Here is a 19,881-nt window from a genome sequence, read left to right as displayed (position 1 = left end):
GCAGAAAAGCTTGCGCCTTGAATAAAACTGAGTTGGTCTTATTTATTTATTTTTAAATTTATATACCAACCCTCCCCGACAGGCCTTGCAGAGATTCACATGATAAAACATTAAAATACAATTAAAACCTCTGAAGCGCCACTGGGCTCAAACTTCGTGCTGCTGCTTCAGAACCCCCCTGAATCTCTCTTTGGGGTTCACCCTTTGTTGTTGTTAGGTGCGAAGTCGTGTCCGACCCATCGCGACCCCATGGACAACGATCCTCCAGGCCTTCCTGTCCTCTACCATTCCCCGGAGTCCATTTAAGTTTGCACCTACTGCTTCAGTGACTCCATCCAGCCACCTCATTCTCTGTCGTCCCCTTCTTCGTTTGCTCTCGATCGCTCCCAGCATTTGGCTCTTCTCCAGGGAGTCCTTCCTTCTCATGAGGTGGCCAAAGTATTTGAGTTTCGTTCACCCTTACTGAGGCTTAAAAGCCCACTGAATCCCAAGGGGCTACCTCCCTTCCATGAAGCTCACGCAGGCTCAACTATGAGAACATTTGGGGGCGTCTCTCTGTCACGGCAGCGCCCTTGGAGAGCCAGAGCTCCCTCCGCAGACTTCTAATGCAAAGTTTATGGGGGATGCCAGCCTCCAGGTGGGACCGGGGGAGCCCCTGGCATTACGGCCCATTTCCAGATACAGAGACCTGTCCCCCGGGAGGAAATGGTTGCCTGGGAGGGGGGACATCCCCACCCCAAATCCCGCCCACTCCCGGCCCCACCCCCGAAGTCTCCAGGCATGCCCCAGCCCAGAGATGGCAACCCGGCTTCCCCTCGAACTTTCAAGGCAAGTCTACCATGGAGGTGAGGCGGGCTAGAGCGGTCCCATACTCACTGGCCGTTTCTCTCCAGGCTTTCGCCGGAAGTGTCGGCGGCGCGTCAGTTTCTCCCCCCTTCCTTGCAAGTTGCGCTTCCGGGTCGGGTCAGCGGCGCTGGATGTGTGAAGGAGGCGTCGCGGCGGGCGGGCGGCCTGACGGGGGAGATGGAGCGGGACTTGCTCCGCCAGGCGCTCGGCTTCCACGGGCCCACGCTGCTGCCTCTCCTCCGCACCGAGCAGCACGACAATCCCGACTTCCGCGGCCTCCTGCCGCCCGGCGGGCCCGGCCTGGAGACGCTGCCGCCTGGCAGGTATGGGGAGCGGGGGAGACGGCGGGCTGCCCCGGCCTCGGTTCCTTCCGCCCAGAGGGCGCCTGCAGCTGGACCCGCAGGGGTAGTCAACCTGTGGCCCTCCAGATGTCCATGGACTACAATTCCCATGAGCCCCTGCCAGCTGGCAGGGGCTCATGGGAATTGTAGTCCATGGACATCTGGAGGACCACAGGTTGACTACGCCTGCACTAAAGCGCATTTACCTGTGCAGAATGAGCCTTCTTCGGATGACCCGCTGTTAAAGCACCAAGGCTCTCTTTTTGTGGACAGTGTTTCTGAGCATGTATAGAGTTTACTGGGCTAGCAAAGGCCCGCAGCTCTGGAGATAGGCTCACCAGATGGCTTTAGCTGTTCTTTTCATTCTAGAAGCAACACGCGATACAACTCCCGGGTTGCTACCTTACAGGTGAGGCCTGAAGATCTCCCGGAATTACTGGTGGTTTCAAGATCACACAGATCAGTTTTCCTGGAGATCATGGCGGCTCTGGAGGGTGAAATCAGTGGGATTGCACTTTGCTGTGGTGCCACGCTCCCCAGTGCCCCCCCGCCCCCGAAAAAATTGTCGAGGTATTTCCCATCCATAAGTTGGTTACTGTAATTTTTAGGGCTTGGTTAGGGAGCCAGCAGCTGAGAATCTGAAGAAGGGCTGTGCCTTGGCTTTTTCTGTTGGTTCAGTTGCTGGCATTTCCATTTCTGTGTTTGAGTCCCTGGGCAACTGCTACCAGGTGATACAGAGTTTAGGGGTGCCAGTGGTTCACCTCTGGAGGCCATTCTCCTGCTGCTGGGTCCTCCCACAGCTGACCTTGTCTCTGGAGCCATTGGTGAGGTGGAAATGTGGCACTGTGTGTCAACAGTTGATGTTATAGGAACTTTACAGTATACCAAACAGGTTTTAGAGGGCCATCTGATGCACTGACATCATGCTCAGGCTTTTGCCTAGTCATGGTGTTGAAACAATGCAGTTTGACATCTGCCCCTTGCCTCACTGAACAAACCTCCCAGTGGTGCTAATCAGTGGCCTGGTATCCTTAACCAAGGTCAACCTTTAAAGGCTCTGTTTCTGTCTAAGGCAGCTTCTTATTCTTGTATGCCCCATGCCAAGCACAGCTTCCCAATGCAGTGACATTTTGTGTTGTATAATATCCTTGTGTAGTGACATTGTGTGTTCTATAATGAGTATATAGCAGTACATGGAGCCCTGATCTGGATAACTAAGGCTATCCTGGTCTTTTCAGATACTGGGAGCTAAGCAGGGACAGCCCTGATTAGTTTTTGGATGGGAGACCACTAAGGATCATTATGTAGAGGCCAGGCAATGGCAGATCACTTCTAAACCGCCCTTCCCATGAGAGCCTATGGACTCAGCATAAGTCAGCTGTGATGTAACTCTGAATAGGCTGCCTAAGGAGGTGGTGAGCTCCCCCTCACTGGCAGTCTTCAAGCAAAGGTTGGATACACACTTTTCTTGGATGCTTTAGAATGCTTAGGGCTGATCCTGCGTTGAGCAGGGGGTTGGACTAGATGGCCTGTATGGCCCCTTCCAACTCTATGATTCTAAAAAGGCTGTGAATCAGACTCAGTAATCAGTAATTTGTTTAAATGTTGTGAACCAGAACCCATATTTCATTTGATTTTGCTCTTGCAGGGAAACTATTTCGTACAGCAGTTTTGATCTTTATTCCTAAATACGTTAGGGATAGATTCAAATGGGTAGCTGTGTTGGTCTGAAGTAGCACCTTTAAGACCAACAAAGATTTATTCAGGGTGTGAGCTTTCGAGTGCATGCACTCTTCATCAGACTAAAAACTCCTTACTTGACCCTGGGAATATATAGCAAAAATTAATTCTGTTACATTAGGGAGTAAGTCATTCAAGATGGACTTTGTTAGACTTAAATCTGAAGAAGCAGGCTGTGCAAATCAGAGTTTTAGTCCCAGTTAATGAAGTGAGGTTCATTACTTCTGAAGGATGAGCGCATTGAATTAAAAGAACTCATTTAAGCACCAAAATGGTTAAGGACACACATTGTGTTGCTGATTTTCTAACTATGACATACCGTTGGCTGGAGTCAGCTAAAAATAGGAGCTTTTACTTTGGGGAGTAGCTAAGCATTTAAATGATTAGGAACCTAAAGGTTGAGATGCAGAAAAAGTTTTATATTTAAAATACAAATATTTATTATAGTCAAATGCACATAATAAAAATAAATTATGTGCAGATGTATTTTGACATTTTGCCAAGTATAAATATATCTTGCACTTATGTGACATTAATCGTTTTCTGTAAAGGTAAAGGTATCCCCTGTGCAAACACTGGGTCATGTCTGACCCTTGGGGTGACACCCTCTAGCGTTTTCATGGCAGACTCAATACGGGGTGGTTTGCCAGTGCCTTCCCCAGTCATTACCGTTTACCTCCCAGCAAGCTGGGTACTCACTTTATGGACCTTGGAAGGATGGAAGGCTGAGTCAACTTTGAGCCAGCTGCTGCGATCGAACTCCCAGCCTCATGGGCAGAGCTTCAGACAGCATGTCTGCCGCATTACCACTCAGTGCAACAAGAAGAAAAAAAGTTTAGCAACAAAAATGTTAATTCCTTTATCACTCGACTTCAACAATTTCACTTATTCAGCTATATTCCTAGATGTTCTCAGATATTTTCCTAGACATCTGACCCCTTCCCCATTTTTCCATATCCTGCTTCACACAAGAATTTTTACACAATAATTGAAATCAGCTAAAGTTGAAGTTAAGTTGAAAGCTCAAGCGATGCACTTAAAATGGCATTCATCTTGTTAAGTTTGCTAGCAATTATGCTAAGTAAAGGTGTCCCCTGTGCAAGCACCGGGTCATGCTTGACGCTTGGGGTGACGTCCTCTAGCGTCTTCATGGCAGACTCAATACGGGGTGGTTTGCCATTCCCTTCCCCAGTCATTACCGTTTTACCTCCCAGCAAGCTGGGTACTCATTTTACTGACCTCGGAAGGATGGAAGGCTGAGTTGACCTTGAGCCGGCTGCTGGGATTGAGCCTTAGGGTCAGAGCTTCAGACAGCATGTTGCTGCCTTACCACTCTGTGCCACAAGAGGCTCTTTAGCAATTATGCTAGCTTGCCTATAAATGAGAATGATGTAAGCTGCTTTGGAGTTTTCACTGGGGAGAATGCTTGGGTATAAATGAAACTGAAGATGCAGGACGAGTAAAAGAAAAGTGAGTGGCAAGGAAAGCAGAAAGCATAGAAAGGGAAGAGACTGTGTGGGCTGACAGGAGGAGAGGAAGAGGAAATCATGCGAGGAATGAGATACAGGAGAAAATGATGCCTGCAAGTCGTCTTGTAAATTACTATGTATGATTGACAGCTAAAAAATTTCAATTGTGTTTGCTGTTTCAGGAAAGAAAGAGGAATAGATAATGTTGAAATACAGCACTTCATTGCAAAAAAAGCCGATCTCCTTTTTTCTCATTCTTGGAAAACAAACGTGCCAACCACAGAAGCCAATGAAGAAAATGAAGGTAAAACTTTCATAGGCACAATTAAAGTTGTAAGATGTTCTAGTCTCATCATCATCATCATCGTCATCATCATCATCATAACACATAAAAGGGAACTTGTGATCAAGGATGGCTCACCATTAACCCGCGTACCCTGTGGTTTGAGGGATTTGCCCAGCAACTGCTGACAAAACCGGACCGCCTTTTTCTTATTGGTGGAATATCCCACACACAGGGCCATTTGCGGCTCTTGCTTAGGATCCTGCACCTCCCCCTTCCCTTCTGGCCAGCTGTGAAGGAATGGTGTGGGTATGTCCCACCCAGCCAATAGACTTTGGCCAGCTCTTTCTAGCAACACTTTTCTAGAGCCTGTTGGATTTCTTTGCATAATGACCTTTATTACTTGTTAGTAAGAAAGGTATGAGGTCTAAGTTAAAAAAAATCAATCAATGAATTAACTAAATATTTACCATCTTGAAATGAGTTCTGTTCTTCCTCTGTAATGTAGAGGTCTTATCAGAGCAGGGTTGGCCCTGGTAAATGCTTAGATGGGAAACCACCAAAAAAGTCCAAAGTTTTTGATACTTTCTACTAGCAATGTAGAGGTCTACATACTGTTTCTAAGCCTAGTTACTGATTTTTTAAAATTTGCATTAGTACATGAGAACGTAAGAGCACTCTTTTGTGCTAAGAGCCTGACAGCTGTAAACTGGCTGATATTTGCTGGATTTTTTATTTAGTTTGTTGCATTTTTATGGATTGTGTTATGTATGTCTAACAGCTGCTCACTACCCTGGAGAACAATTGGCCTCAGAGACTAACATGTTTGTGTACATTTTAGGGAGTTCTCATGCTTGTGGTTCAGGACAGAGAGATCTCCCTGGGGACTGGACTCCCCTGGCCCTGGGGTAGAGCAGGGCAAATCCTTACAGCACCCAAAACTCGCTTTGTGAAACAACAAGCTGTGCTACTGTATTTTAAAAAGCAGTGACGGATTATCTGAGCATCCTTCTCTCTGCTTTCCGCACTTTTGCAGATTATTACGCAATTATGCCGCCTTTGGAGCAGTTCATGGATATTCCCGGCGCTGAGAGGAGAGAGCTCTTTTTCCGTGATATTGAACGTGGGGACATAGTGATTGGGAGGATTAGCTCTATTCGGGAGTTTGGTTTTTTCATGGTGCTCTTCTGCCTACGGAGCGGCGTGATTCGAGAGACAGCAGATTTAGAAATCACCGTAAGTCCTGAGGATGACCCTGTGCTTCTTCCAAAAAAGACATACTTTCTCTGCAGCAGTTTGTGTATTAACTAAATGGAGGCGGTTTGCTTCGGGAGTGTAGGTGTGTGTGGCGAGACAGAGAGTAGTTCAGAGTCCTGAAAGATGAGAGGATATTTTAGTGTGTCTGCAAGACATTTTTTCCCCGTAAGCAAAGGTCAGTGAGAGGGCATATAGGATTTCTGCTGAACTGTGCTCCGCTTTTAATTCTCTGGCAGGCTAGTTCTGAGGCACTGTTGTATCACCATTCTGGTAAGAAGAAGAGTTGGTTCTTATATGCTGCTTTTCTCTACCAGACAATCGCCTTTCCTTTTCCTCCCCACAACAGACACCCTATGAGGTAGATGAGGCTGAGAGAGTCCTGATATTACTGCTCGGTCAGAACAGCTTTATCAGTGCCGTGGCGAGCCCAAGGTCACCCAGCTGGCTGCATGTGGGGGAGCACAGACTCAAACCCAGCTCGCCAAATTAGACGTTGGCGCTCTTAACCACTACACCAAGGTGGTGCCGTTGTTAGTCCATTTCTCGTGTATGGGATTCATATCCCGGATCAGAGAAGTGCTGTGGCTCAGTGGTAGAATATCTGCTTGGCATGCAGACTGCCCTGGGTTCTCTTCATATCTGTATTCTTATGATCCCTGTCCCATTGTCTGAGGAAGAGTGCATACACACGAAAATTCACACCTTGAATATATCTTTGTTGGTCTTAAAGGTGCCATTAGACTTGAATTTTGTTCTTCTTATGATAGTGGTTAACTTTTTATTGGTTTCTATTTTAGGCTCTTTGTCCCCTGCGAGATGTGCCTTCCCATAGCAGCCACGGTGACCCCTTATCATATTATCAAGCTGGCGACCTCATCCAAGGTGAATGCTTCCAGCGTAACTTCTCACACCCTCTTTTCCCAGCATCCTCTTCTGTGCTTACTCTCAGCAAACCTGACCTGTGATTTGTTTGTTTAAATCCAGCATTGTTGTTTGTTGTTTTCTAACAGCTGCAATCAAGGATATTGATCGCTATCACGAAAAGCTCACCGTGTCCCTGCACAGCTCTGCTCTTTCTCCCAGCCTAGCAAGTACCAAATTAGGAGTAATCAGCTCGGAAGACTTGCCTCTACACTATAGGTATGGCATTGGAGTGAGCTGCATCTTTCTGGAAAATATCGCTAAAGAGCAGACACTGGGGCAACACCATGTATAAGAAAACAAAAATCAGGATCCAGTGGCACCTTTGAGACCAACAAAGATTTATTCAAGGCACGAGCTTTCGAATATGGGAAGAGTGCTTGCACTCGAAAGCTCACGGCTTGAATAAATCTTCGATGGTCTTAAAGGTGCCACTGGACTCTGATTTTGTTTTGTTGTGCTGCTTCAGACCAACACGGTGACCCGCTTGAATCTACCATGTATAAGGTTAATGTTGAGAAGATCGAGACTGCAGTGTCAACATGCAGAAAACAAGAGATTCACCCCAAAGTGGGAAGTTGAAAGGCGTAGAAAGAAGCATCTTTCGCAAATAGAGACTTGAAACTAGTCAGGTGTCTTGTGGCCATTTTGCCAAAGGACCCTTTCCTAGCCTGTTTGGCATAGGGGTTAAGAGCGGCACTTTCTAATCTGGTGAGCTGGGTTGATTCCCCACTACATCTGCAGCCAGTTAGGTGACCTTGGGCTAGTCACAGCCCTGATAGAGCTGTTCTCACAGAGCAGTCCTGTCAGAGCTCTCTCAGCCCCACCCACCTCACAAAGTGTCTGTTGTGGGGAGAGGAAGTGAAGGCGATTGTAAGCTGCTTTGAGACTCCTTTGGGTAGTGAAAAGTGGGGTATAAAAACCAACTCTTCTTCTAGCAGCTTGCTGTTGAACTCTTCCTGAGTTTGTTGATACAATGGAGAAAATATTAGAAAGCTGGGAGGAGAAGGTTCATAACTGTTATCTCCCCCCCCCCCCGCCCAGGAGGAGCGTTGAAATATCCAGTAGCCTGGAAACGTACGAAAAAGTTCTGCATCACTCCTTGGGCTTTGCCAATCCAGCAGTAGTTGAATTTCTGGTAGGCAAACTAGGACTGAGTGAATCCAGCCCACCCTCCTTAATGAGAAGATTCCAAAGGTAAGCAAGGAAATCTTCCCTGTCTTCTCTTATGGCTTTGATGTGGCTTCTTTTATCTGCGTGACTGTTGACGAATAGGGTGTGTGTGTGTGGTGGAAACAAAAGTCCTGGGGGAGGGAAATGCTTCTCTTCCTGATCTTGGTTACTTTTTTAACTGAGCTGCCTCAACTAACAGACATACTTCACCATCTTTCTGACAGCCCACTTAAACTGAAAAGCTTGGATTTTGGCTGACTCATTTTCAAGCTAGGCTGGATGGAGGGATCCTCATTTGTTTTATGTATACGTCCCTCAGGTCTAAAGTGGGAGGTTTGGGCCACATTGCTTTAACAAAAACAGGATGCGTGGGTGAGGGCAGTCAGGGCTGTACGTCAGCACATCCTGAAGTAGTGCCCACTGCCCCTGGTGCCTTGCTGACATTCTTGTTCACCTTTCCCCAGCTGCTGGCTTCTGCTCCGCAGCAGAACTCACAGTTTTAGACAGTGGGGGGTAGCTGGTGCATGCAGGTGGTGAGATGATGTACACGCAGGTAGGGGGGCATGAGAGAAGGGGGGGGAACTGATGTTGGTGTTGGAGTATACGCCGCCTAATACAGTCTAATACAGCTACTTTTATTGTAGGAAGTCCAGTACTGGATACAGCAGGAGAGAAATAGGTCCCTGTTCTGTGCTAACTAGCTGGGATGGGTAGAGATGCAGGACCCACTTCCTGCATTGTGGTGCTAATGATGGAGATTCTTCTGTGTGAGAGAAAGGGCTGTAAAAGGGAAACGAGGAAGCCAAATTCCTTGAGAGCTGTCAGTCTACTTCAAAGGGACAGCAATAAAAGATCAGAGAGGAACAGGATATTAGTCATCTGGTCTGCCTATCCCTGAAACTCTCTCATAGCCCCCTCTGAAGGCAAAGAGACATCAGGTTTTACTCTTCCTCCAACCATTGGGCTTAGGGGGAAGAAGTCTGTGAACACTTTTGGCCCAGTGCCCCCCAAACCTGGACCCAGCCTTGGGTGAGGGGATTTAAACATTGCATCACTGGCAGTCTTCAAGCAAAGGTTGGATGCACACTTTTCCTGGATGCTTTAGGATGCTTTGGGCTGATCCTGCACTGAGCAGGGGGTTGGATTAGATGGCCTGTATGGCCCCTTCCAACTCTATGATTCTTTCTGTTATTGCCTGCCTGCCCTCGGATGCTTTCACCACCTATTTTGATAAGGCTTTAAATCTGAATGGTTAGAGACATGTATAAATGGACCCCAGTTGTCCTGTCCTGTGTATTGTGGCCCTTAATCTCATAAAAATAATTGAAATAGATAAACGGGTTTTAAATAAATCTATGTTTATTCTCGTATATATATATATGTAAAAAAATAAGCAGCAAGTCTCATGGAATTGGCTGAGGAGAGCCAGGACCCAGCTTTATTTTTCTTTCCCCACCATTAATAGTCAACAGAACACAATAAATAACAGTGACTACTAGTCCCGGAACATTCTCTTAAATGGTAGGAGAGCCTAAATGTCCTGTACCTTCAGATTTATTGTACCTTGTTACTTAATGGAACAGAACACCAAATGTGCGTCTTCCACCCCCATTATGTGGACGTTGTGTCAAAGTCATGTTGCTTGATTTTTTTTTCTCAGCAAAAATTTCAACGAAGAGGATTTTGCCCCTGCATTGAGAAAGAGACAGTCCGCCTCATGGGCCTTAAAATGGTAACCACACTTCCTTGTTAATGTGAAACGTTTATGTAAGGTTGGGAGAAGCAGAGCTGTCATTTCTCTTCCTGCTAAATGTATATTGAAAAGAACAGCTGGAGACTCTGGCTGTGATCGGAGAGAGAAGGACCTGTGTGGGGCTGACATGGTTGATCAGGAACCGAGTTAAGGAGCTCATGAAAGCCTGGTGGTGCTTGGCTCTTACAGTGTCTGCCTAGCTCACAGCGCTAGCATGTATTTTTCTAGTGTTGCACATACTTGTACATCCTAGATGTATCATGCAGGAATGATGCAAGGTAGAGTTAATGACTTCATCATTCTCTTCTTACCTTTCTAAGGGCTGGATCCCATTTAAAACTTCTGTGCATAGAAAAGTGACCCCACCCCACCCCCACCGCCAAGCTACTTCAGATACCTCTGAAATGCTGCCCCAGGCTGGGGTGGGACTACAGCAAGAGAGAGGAATTGGTACCCCCCCTCCAAGTGCACAGACCTTTAGTTGGAATCTAACCCTATGACATGAATCACCCCTCAGCCCTACCTTTTTAGACTCTCTGATGTCAAGGAATTTCTGGCCATGATATGCAGGGGTGATAGAGAAGCACCAGAGATGCATTTAGAAGTGGAAGAAAATTGGGATGTTATCGTAATTAAGAATGGCTGATGAAAGACTTAATTGGAAGTTATGATTTCTCATAATGGTGTTTGAGCATGTGGTACTGTGTATACTTTAAAAACCTGATATGTAGTTGGTCGGAGGTGATCTCTATATATTCGGTTTCATCATTGTTGTTTTTGTTTTGTTCCTACTTCTTGTTTGGGGGTTACCACACTGGTGTTGGCATTATTGTTCTATAGGTTATTTTTTTCATTTGTTGACATGTAAAATGTTCAATATTTTTTTTAAAAGAAAGCAAATTGGGATGCTATTACCAGCTTCAGTAAATCGCTGTGTTGCCATATTATCGTCCCCCTTGTAACTCTTGACCTCTGTACTGGGAATAAATTGATGTAAATTATAGCGGAAGCCTTACAGAGTTATGTTAAGATATCAAACTTTTTCCTGTGTTTGTTTGCCTGTTTCCCAGCGTAAAGATAGGCGTTGATTATTTTAAAGAGGGCCGCCATGTGGATGCCATGAATGAATACAACAAGGCCTTGGAAATAGACGCACAAAACGTTGAAGCCTTAGTCGCCCGTGGGGCACTGTAAGTGTCGGGTCTCTTTTTAAATGATTTATTTCCTGGGGACATGTAAGAGATTTGTCCTTGTATCATGATTTTTCTTTTTTCTAGATATGCGACAAAAGGAAGCCTCAATAAGGCGATAGATGATTTTGAAATTGCTTTAGAAAACTGTCCCACCCACAGAAACGCACGGAAATATCTCTGTCAAACGCTCGTTGAACGCGGAGGCCAGTAAGTGTCGCTTTGTGTTTTTCATACTTGCCAGAACATTTTGTGTGTGTGTGTGGTGGGGGGTAGTTTGGATGGCACAGGCTGGATCACCGTGGTGTGTAGTGGTTCTAATCTGGCAAACTGGTTTTCATTCCCCGTTCCCCCACATGAAGCCAGCTGGGTGACCTTGGGCTTGTCACAGCCCTGATAGAGCTGTTCTCTCAGAGCAGTGCTGTCAGAGCTTTCTCAGCCTCACCTACCTCACGGGTTGTTAGTTCTGGAGAGAAGGAAGGCAATTGTAAGCTGCTTTGAGACTCCTTTGGGCAGTGAAAAGCGGGGTATAAAAAACAATTCTTCAGTCTCTTCAGATCTCATAGAATCACAGAATCATAGAATCATAGAGTTGGAAGGGGCCATACAGGCCATCTAGTCATAGAATCATAGAATCATAGAGTTGGAAGGGGCCATACAGGCCATCTAGTCCAACCCCCTGCTCAATGCAGGATCAGCTCAGAGCATCCTAAAGCATCTCAAAAGATAGTTAGGGTAAGCTGTTGTTAGTATTTAGATGGGAGAATACCAAGGAACTCCGGGGTTGTTACTTAGAGGCAGGTAATGGAAAACCACCTCAATGTCTCAAAGCTTTACAGGGTTGCCATAACTCGGCAGCGAGTTGGCAACATTGTATACCTCCACCAGTTTGCATACCTAAGAGCCTTGTGCAGTTGATCCATCCACAAATTGACCTGCTGTAGGGAGAGGAAGACTAGGAACAAATTAATGGGTGTGAAAGTAAGATGGAAGACCCAGTTGATCGATCATTTACTGTTTCTGTTGTGGAGAAAGAGACTAGGCCTGTAGGGCGACAGGGGAAGGGGGCTCCAGTGACATCTAGTGGTGTCAGCAGCCAGCCAAACTTCTGGGAAAGGCTGGGTAGCCCCTGGAGAGCACTCCCTGGAACCCGGTCTGGGAATCTCTGGCTCAGAGTATGCTTCCCATCTAACACAGGCTGAGACAAAACCCAGAAGCCACTGGGAATGGTTTGCCTCTCAGCACTGACTCTGTCCTTCACTGCAGAACACGGGTACATTGGTGCACTTGGCTCTGTCCTGGAATTGTGCTAAATAGATGATGATGTTTTGCGTCTACAAGTTTAGATGCCTACTTGAAGCAAGGAGCCCATCTTACAAATGCCCTTCCTTGGGCAAAGACGCTAAAATTTCATTAAGAGCATTATAAAGTGTTCTGCAGGAGTGAGAATGCTAATATGTAATGGGCTGCCCCCTCTATGATGAACCAAGAGGCAAGTTTATTAAAAGAATACTCCCTACCACCTCAGGCCTCTCAAAAACTGGGTATATGATCTTTTTATTGTCTGATATCGATGCCTACGTTACCAACGTTGCACTGTTTGCTCTCGCAGTTGCACTGTTTGCTCTCGCAGCCAGGAAAATCAGGTCCAAATTGTGCAATTAGGATTAAAACCCTAATCATTATGGTTCCTTTTATCTGTGTAACTTTTTATTACTTTTACTACTTCCTGTGATTTTATCATTTTGATGTCTTAATTTTAACTGACTTTTGTACTGTACAGTCAATATGCTGGAAACGGCCAATGGCCGACTAATAAACTAAATCTGAAATCTGAGTCTAATCTGAGTCTAATATGTGCCATGAAAATCATTTTGCCAGGTTGGAAGAGGAAGATAAGCTGTTAAATGCCGAGAGTTACTACAAGAAGGCTTTAAGCATAGATGAGACATTTCAAGAAGCCGAGGATGCCTTGCTGAAACTTCGTAAGCAGATGCAGGTGATACTTTACTTTCTCTTAGTGGGCTGTGGTAGAAGATGCTAGAAAACATACCTGAAAAGGCAACTGCATGTTGGGTGTTTGAATTGTTGAAAGGATGGCCAACTCAAGTAGAATCTGAGGGTCTCGCCTACCTCACAGGGTGTCTGTTGTGGGGAGAGGAAAGGGAAGGCAATTGTAAGCCGCTTTGAGACTCCTTCCGGTAGAGAAAAGTGGCATATAAGAATTTACTCTTCTTCTAATGCCCCTGTTGCAGATTGTTATGGAGACTATAAAGCGAGGCTCTTAAAAAGCCTGTTTATTTATGGATAAGTTTCATTTGAAACTCTTGGAATTTGCTTCCCTGTGTGTGTGTTGTGAAGATTGACAACAGCTGGCGCAGAAAGCCCTTTTGTTCCCACAGAAACAGGAAAAAAGCACCAGAAAGCAAGCCTTTTGTTTTGGCCCTGTTTGGTCTGAGTTAGTATAGGCCAGAGATCCTGTGTTAGAACTAGCAAGTGAATCTGAATTCCGCACAAATAAACAGTTCTTGACCCACAGGATTAGTCAACGTGCCTTCAGGTTTTGCTAAGCAAGGTGTCTTCGTTAGATTTATTTATGGCATGCATGTTTTGAAAGACACTGAGGGTCACTTTGTACGTGCCTGTGCTGTTTTTACCCCCCTTCTGCGTTATGACTTGCGTACCGTGCTAAGTGGGATGCCGCATCTATTTTTACCAACCCATTTCTGCATAACATTGCCAGGAAAAAGCACTCCTGGAGCACCTTGTTAAAAATAGATCCGGCATCCCCTTTTCGCACCTTCACCGGGCGCTGGAAGAGCACAGACAGGCCCGCTGCAAAGTTTCCTTGAGTTACAGCTGGAAGGGTCAGGCCGTTTCCCCGTAATACTGATGGTATGTTTTTCTCCGATGTATTTCCCTCTGAACTGGAACTGTTGCTGCTGTGTGTGACCTCTGGTGCTGCTCATCACCAACAACCCACTGGAATATGATTTACGTGTGTAAACCCCGCGTCAAACTGGGCTGTGGTACGGTTGCCAAATGGTTTGTATTCATACCTGGCCCCCCTCCCAATTATCTTTTAATTTGGATTGCGTTTTAAATGCATAAATTTCAATAATGGTGCTTCTCTTGGTTCCCCTTCTTCCGCTTGGCTTATTATTTGACGCGGGGCAACTACTTTTGATTCTCTTTTCCCGTCTCGATCTTCCATCCACGTCCTCCGGGATGCTTAATATCATTACGTTGGGCTACGGCCTCTTGGCTTTTTACTTTCTTCTGAAATTTGGGGTTACACACTGGACGTGTGACCCCCGAATGTCATTCTTGTTCATCTCAATGCTTTGCCCTCCATTTATACGCATCCATTTTGTCATGTGCGTCGCTTTTGAATACGATGCCCTTGGGGGTTGGTGGGGACTGTGCGCATTGTGGGGTTGGGGGTGGAATTTTTGGCAAACGTGCGGGGTCAACACTGTGGCTTGTTAATGCAATATTTCTGATGTTGGAATTCAAAAAAGAAATCTCTGGAAATGAGAGAGAAACAAGCTGCTAAAGAAGAGAGGCAGAAAGAGAAGAAAATAGAGACAAGTGTGGAAAAACTGCGTAAGCTCTTAAAAGAAGAAAAAAGGTAACCCCGGGGCCTGGTTTGTATGCCATTCTTTACTTGAGCCTTTCAGGCTCTTTCAGACCATTGCTCTGCATGCCAGTAAGCTGTCTGGTACCGTAAGTATAGGAGCCTCTTGTGGCGCAGAGTGGTAAGGCAGCAGAAATGCTGTCTGAAGCTCTGCCCATGAGGCTGGGAGTTCAATCCCAGCAGCCGGCTCAAGGTTGACTCAGCCTTCCATCCTTCCGAGGTCGGTCAAATGAGGACCCAGCTTGCTGGGGGTAAGCCGTAATGACTGGGGAAGGCACTGGCAAACCACCCCGTATTGAGTCTGCCATGAAAATGCTGGAGGGTGTCACTTAAGAGTCAGACATGACCCAGTGCTTGCACAGGGGATACCTTTTTTACCGTAAGTATAGCAGGCAATTCATGTTCGCTGCCTTCTTGAAAGGTTTGCTAATGTTTACTTTTCTGTCCCTTTCCTTAGAAGTTATTTATAAATACTGCCTTTCAAAAGTATCCAGAATCAAGCATGCTAGTTTGTGACAGGAGACTGATTCTGAGACACGGTCTTATGGTTCCGTTGTACTCAGGTTTGCGTCTCCCTGTGCATGCTCAGAATATGCGCCTTTCATTGTGGCGTAGTTCAGATATAACAACAAACCATCACTTGTAATTATGTGAATGAGCCAGTGGCCCCAGGGTGGAATATGGGAGGGGGGGGCTCTGGTTTGTACATGCCCTCATTTTGGGGGCACCATTCCTCTTCTGAGATATTTTAACATCAGTAAATAAACTCTCATCTAGTTTTTCCATCGAGTCTAATACTGGCCCTGTTTTTACTTGGATAAAGAGATATCCAGCAGTGCTAGCAAGCTGATAGCGAGTACATTAAACCAGGAATTCCACATTGCAGTCAAACTGGAACTCCATAGCCAACATCCCTTCCGCTTTTAAAAGTTTGCAGCTGTAGGTCAACTGAGTCTTAACTAGAATTGCTGTTTTATAAGATCATTTTAGGGTTCCCTTAGAATGTCGGACTTTTCAAGATCACTCCTACAAAGGAATAGTCTCTGATTTGTACCGTGTAGAAACGAGCTCTACAGTTGGAAGGACCAGCAGCATCAGCAAGAAATAGATTACCGTGTGATCCTTGGGTCCATCTTGTGGCATACAAACTTAAGCAGCTCATTCCACAACACTGAGCATGTCCTTGAATCTTGCATCCAAAGCCTTCAATAAGGAAAGAGGTTGTCGCTTCCCTGTTCGTACAGAGCCATCCGTACATATGGCACTTTAAAGAGCTTCATAAGCACAGTAAGATGGATTGCCCTCTCCACAAGTTGTAGCATACGGCTAGTTTGCCAGTATTAAACTTTTGGGTCTCTCTGATAGACTGTGTCTTGAAAAACCCTTGGTAGATAAAAACGACTCAGTTTTGAAATATGTTCAAAAGTTTTATACCGCTCATAAGGTCCAAATATCAAATTATAAAGATCTGTGACCTCCAAAGTTAAATTTCTGATGTTAGCTCTATTTCTCTTTATAAATTTGATTTTGTTTCTGATACATTACCCATAGATATTGATGTTCTCGATTCTGCGCTCCCCCACATGCAGCCAGCTGGGTGACCTTGGGCTAGCCACGGCTCTGAAAGAGCTGTTCTGACCCAGCAGTGATATCAGGGCTCTCTCAGCCTCACCCATCCCACAGGGTGTCTGTTGTGGGGAGAGGAATGGGAAGGCGACTGTAAGCCGCTTTGAGCCTCCTTCGTGTAGGGAAAAGCGGCATATAAGAACCAACTCTTCTAAAATATTTTATCTTTAGCCTCTGCAAATTGATTTGACAGTGAGATGGATCCTCAGCCCCACAAGGGGTGACAGTCTAAATTACAAATTCCAGAAGGGAAGCAGTATTCTCCATTGCTGAGTGCAAGTGAGAAAGATGGACCCCGAGTGAAGCTGGTGATAATAATCTGTTAAAACAAAACAAAGAAATCTTGTTGCTCCTTAAAGCCCAAGTGACTTTTAAAAAGTACAGGCTTTTGCAGACTAGAATCCCTTTGCCAGACACATGGAGTGTGTCTTAGACGATGCATAAAGTAAAACAAGCATTGGGGTCAAAGGGGAGGCTTTGTTGCCTTTGGATTCCAATTTTTCTCCTTTCTGTGCTCATCTATCTGCTGAAGGCCCACTTTGTGCATCAAATGGATATTAGTCCTCCAACAACTGTACCATTATACATTGGTTGAACTTTAGAGTGCCACTACTGTTTTCAGCTAAACTGTAGTAATATTGGGGGCGGAAGAGAGACAAGGATAGGGCGGGGCAAACATGAACAAAAGCCAATTCCCGCACTTGGCTGTAGTTGAAAGTGAAGATTTAAGGAGCTGAGATACTGGCGGGGAGGGGCTGCAGCTATGGTGGGTGGTGAGATGGAACGGAGGGTGGAGGTTGTACCTCTCAGTTTGCCCGTAGCATCCAGGAAACAATTGCTAAATAGAATGAGATCCTTTTTATGGGCTGGTCCAAATGGGGAGGAGGTACCTTGTTGATTTGAACACTCATGCCAGACTCATCCTGAAATGACAGAGCCTGTATTGGATATATGTGGTTGTCAAATGGTATGTTAAAATGAGACTGTGTTATCACAGGCAGCTGAATGCTGGAAAAGCTGTGTACCGGGGATTGGGTATCCAAGTCAGATTTCCAAATATACTTACCCGGGTGTAAAAGCTGGCTCGCTCTTCACATAATTACACGTTTGAAGCAAAATCTGCTTGAGTCCCTTCACTGTGCCTAAATAAGAGCCCTTTGTTAAACACAATTGTGCTGAAGGTTGAAAAGTTTAAAAGCTTGTGAAGCTACTGCTGAGCTTTGCCCAGAATGTTGAGTTTTGGATACGGTCGGCAGTGGCTCACGGTTAATTAAAACTTCTAGGTTGAAGAAGAAAAGAAAGAGGTCGACTTCCTCCTCCTCCTCCTCCTCTTCCTGTGATTCTTCATCTGATGAATCCACTTCCTCCTCCTCTTCCTCCTCCTCTTCCGATCACAAAAAGCGCAAGAAAAGGGATCGGAACCGGTCCGAATCCTCGCGCAGCTCTAAGCACACGCCCGGGAGCTCCTTAAATCAGTGCAGGAAAGACGACTGCTACTCCCCCCCAGCCAATACCTCTGCTTCCTTCCTTAATCAAAAGCATGAAATGGAGAGACTGCTAGAGAGGCAGGACAGGCTAGCTTATCAGAAGCCCGAAGGGCGAGACAGAAACCGGTACCACTCTCTCTCGAGAACTTCTGCTGAGGACGAGGAAGCCTATGGAGGTAGGTCTGAAGATTCCAGGGACTCCTACAGCAGCTCCAAGACTCAAGCCAGTGGTAGCAGGACGGAAAAACAGGGTAAGGTAGACCGAGCCCCCCTTGATAGGAGAGAGAGCGCTGCCCCCTATCGTAGAAAGTCTGACGATAGGAACAAGAGCCACCATTCAGGGAAGTCGGGAAAAGATGGGGGGAGGAAGGAGCCCTATTGGAAGCACAGCCCGAGCCAAAAAAAGTACTGCGCTTCTCCAGCAGGGTCCGATTACTCCACCAAGTCAGCCGAGCATTATAGGCGATACACCAGCCGCTGGATAAACGAGTCCAGTCAGTACAGCGCCGACACCAGGCCCCAGTTAGGGCGGAATCAAAGGGAGAGAGACGCCGAGAGCAGGGAAAGAGACAGTGCCAAGAGCAGGGAGGGAGAGGAGGAAGCTGCCCTCAACGGCAGCGAGCCATCCGGAAGCGGCGACAGGAAAATCCTGCCTCAGAATCTCCTCAACATATTTAACCAGATAGCAGAATTTGAGAGAGAGAAAGGAAGCAAGCAGAAAAACCAATGAATTGCTTCTATTGGAAAGCTCTGCTGGGGGCGAGGAAACCGCTACTATTCGGGGGCTGTAATCACTAGAGCCCCTCGCGTCCACCGGAAAACGAGAAATGCCCTTTTCTGTTTTGGTTTTTGTTCTTCTCCAGTCTGCTACTTGTTTATGTAGAGAAGGATAAATATGCAAAGACTTCCGATCCTGTCTCTTTAAAAACGGAAAATCCTCGTGCTCTTTGGGATCGAAGGGGTGCTGGTGGTGCGCAAGGCTGGGAAATTCTTAGCGATCACAAAAGCTGCCGGCTGGGCCAGTTGGCATCTGATTTGCACTTTACAGAGGGCGTTTTCCCAAGGGCACCAATGACTGTTATTTTGTAATGTTAATATAAACCCATAAACTTGAAATGTTTCTAATGAATGTGCCATCAATGTATATAGCTTGTTTTACGAGTAAACTTTTCTTAACAAAACGACTTCCTCCAGTTTTCTTTAATGTCTCTGATTCTTCTTTTTGTTTTTAGCATTTGTCTTCCAACCACCTACCAGGGCCCTTGCAGGTTTCTAATGCTTTTGGTGCAGTGTAAGATACCCGCTAATAAAAGAGAACGAGTCAGCAATGCAGAGGAAGTCAAAAGGAGCTGAAGGAGGGAGGGGAAATGGGGCTAGTTGAGATGGTTAAACTCGGCCTTTGGACACTGCACACCTCCAGCCTGGTAGGATGAGCTGCCTGCAGAGATGCGGGCCCTCGTGGAAATCAATGTTCCTGAGGGCCTGCAAAAGTGCTCATCAGCCAGACATTTGGTTGAGAGTCAGGATCACACCTCTAGCATCCACAGGGGCCTCAACTAATCCCATACCTGGGATTCGCACCCAGACTATTTGCCCCCATCTTGAGCCAGGCCACAGAGCAGAACATCATGAAATGCACATCCAGCTCGTTAGGGTACGATTTTGGAACGAAGCGATTAGGTAACAGGAAATTTTGTGATGTTTTCAACATCAAACTTTGTCGTTTTAATAGTTTTGATTCAGTTTTATTGCCTGTTGTGGGTTGCCCCGAGACCTCTCGGAGAGGGGGGTGGCTTAAAAATAGAAAAATAAAATAATAAAAACATGGTAATTAATCTGGACGTTTTCAGGCTTGCATGCTCCTCCCCTCTCGGGCTTTGAGACTGAGAGCTTTCCTGATTTAGGACTAACTGCAGTTAGTGGCACTCAAAATGGCAGGGGTTACTCGCTGGTGGTCCGTCAGTATGCCGAACTGTGGTTTAATCCCGATTTAAACTCTTGGTTTGTGGCCAAGGAACAAGACGCTGTTTTAGCGATGTTATAAATTGTGATGATGATGATTTTTCAGCCAGGAAGTCTTCAACCTTGGAGGAATGTGCTATGGAGAGAGATGGGAGCCTGCTCAAGAGGCCCAGCTTTGGACCCAGGCTTCTATGTT

At 46.0% G+C, this 19,881-nt stretch overlaps 1 protein-coding gene across 1 annotated transcript; it reads left to right on the top strand.

The window, feature by feature from the left end:
- Positions 1-953: 953 nt before the first annotated feature.
- On the top strand, positions 954-18,904 carry TTC14 (tetratricopeptide repeat domain 14). The gene is made up of 12 exons (XM_077348322.1): positions 954-1,169; positions 4,579-4,700; positions 5,716-5,915; positions 6,734-6,818; positions 6,947-7,076; positions 7,902-8,054; positions 9,691-9,762; positions 10,854-10,973; positions 11,061-11,183; positions 12,855-12,972; positions 14,495-14,604; positions 17,520-18,904. Exons 1-12 carry the CDS (start codon positions 1,024-1,026, stop codon positions 18,451-18,453), a joined length of 2,313 nt encoding a protein of 770 aa, XP_077204437.1. The 5' UTR covers positions 954-1,023; the 3' UTR covers positions 18,454-18,904.
- The last annotated feature ends 977 nt before the right edge of the window (positions 18,905-19,881 follow it).

The sequence above is a fragment of the Paroedura picta genome, chromosome 8, assembly GCF_049243985.1.
Source record: "Paroedura picta isolate Pp20150507F chromosome 8, Ppicta_v3.0, whole genome shotgun sequence".
NCBI lineage: Eukaryota > Metazoa > Chordata > Lepidosauria > Squamata > Gekkonidae > Paroedura > Paroedura picta.
The sequence above is the reverse complement of the archived record's forward strand: the minus strand, read 5'-3'. Positions and strand labels throughout refer to the sequence as shown.

Bases quoted from the DNA above. Each gene is read 5' to 3' on its own strand.
- TTC14 (XM_077348322.1), top strand. From the start codon at position 1,024: ATGGAGCGGGACTTGCTCCGCCAGGCGCTCGGCTTCCACGGGCCCACG. The intron at 5,916-6,733 runs GTAAGTCCTGAG...TTTCTATTTTAG, and splicing joins CAGCAGATTTAGAAATCACC to GCTCTTTGTCCCCTGCGAGA. The intron at 14,605-17,519 runs GTAACCCCGGGG...TAAAACTTCTAG, and splicing joins CTCTTAAAAGAAGAAAAAAG to GTTGAAGAAGAAAAGAAAGA.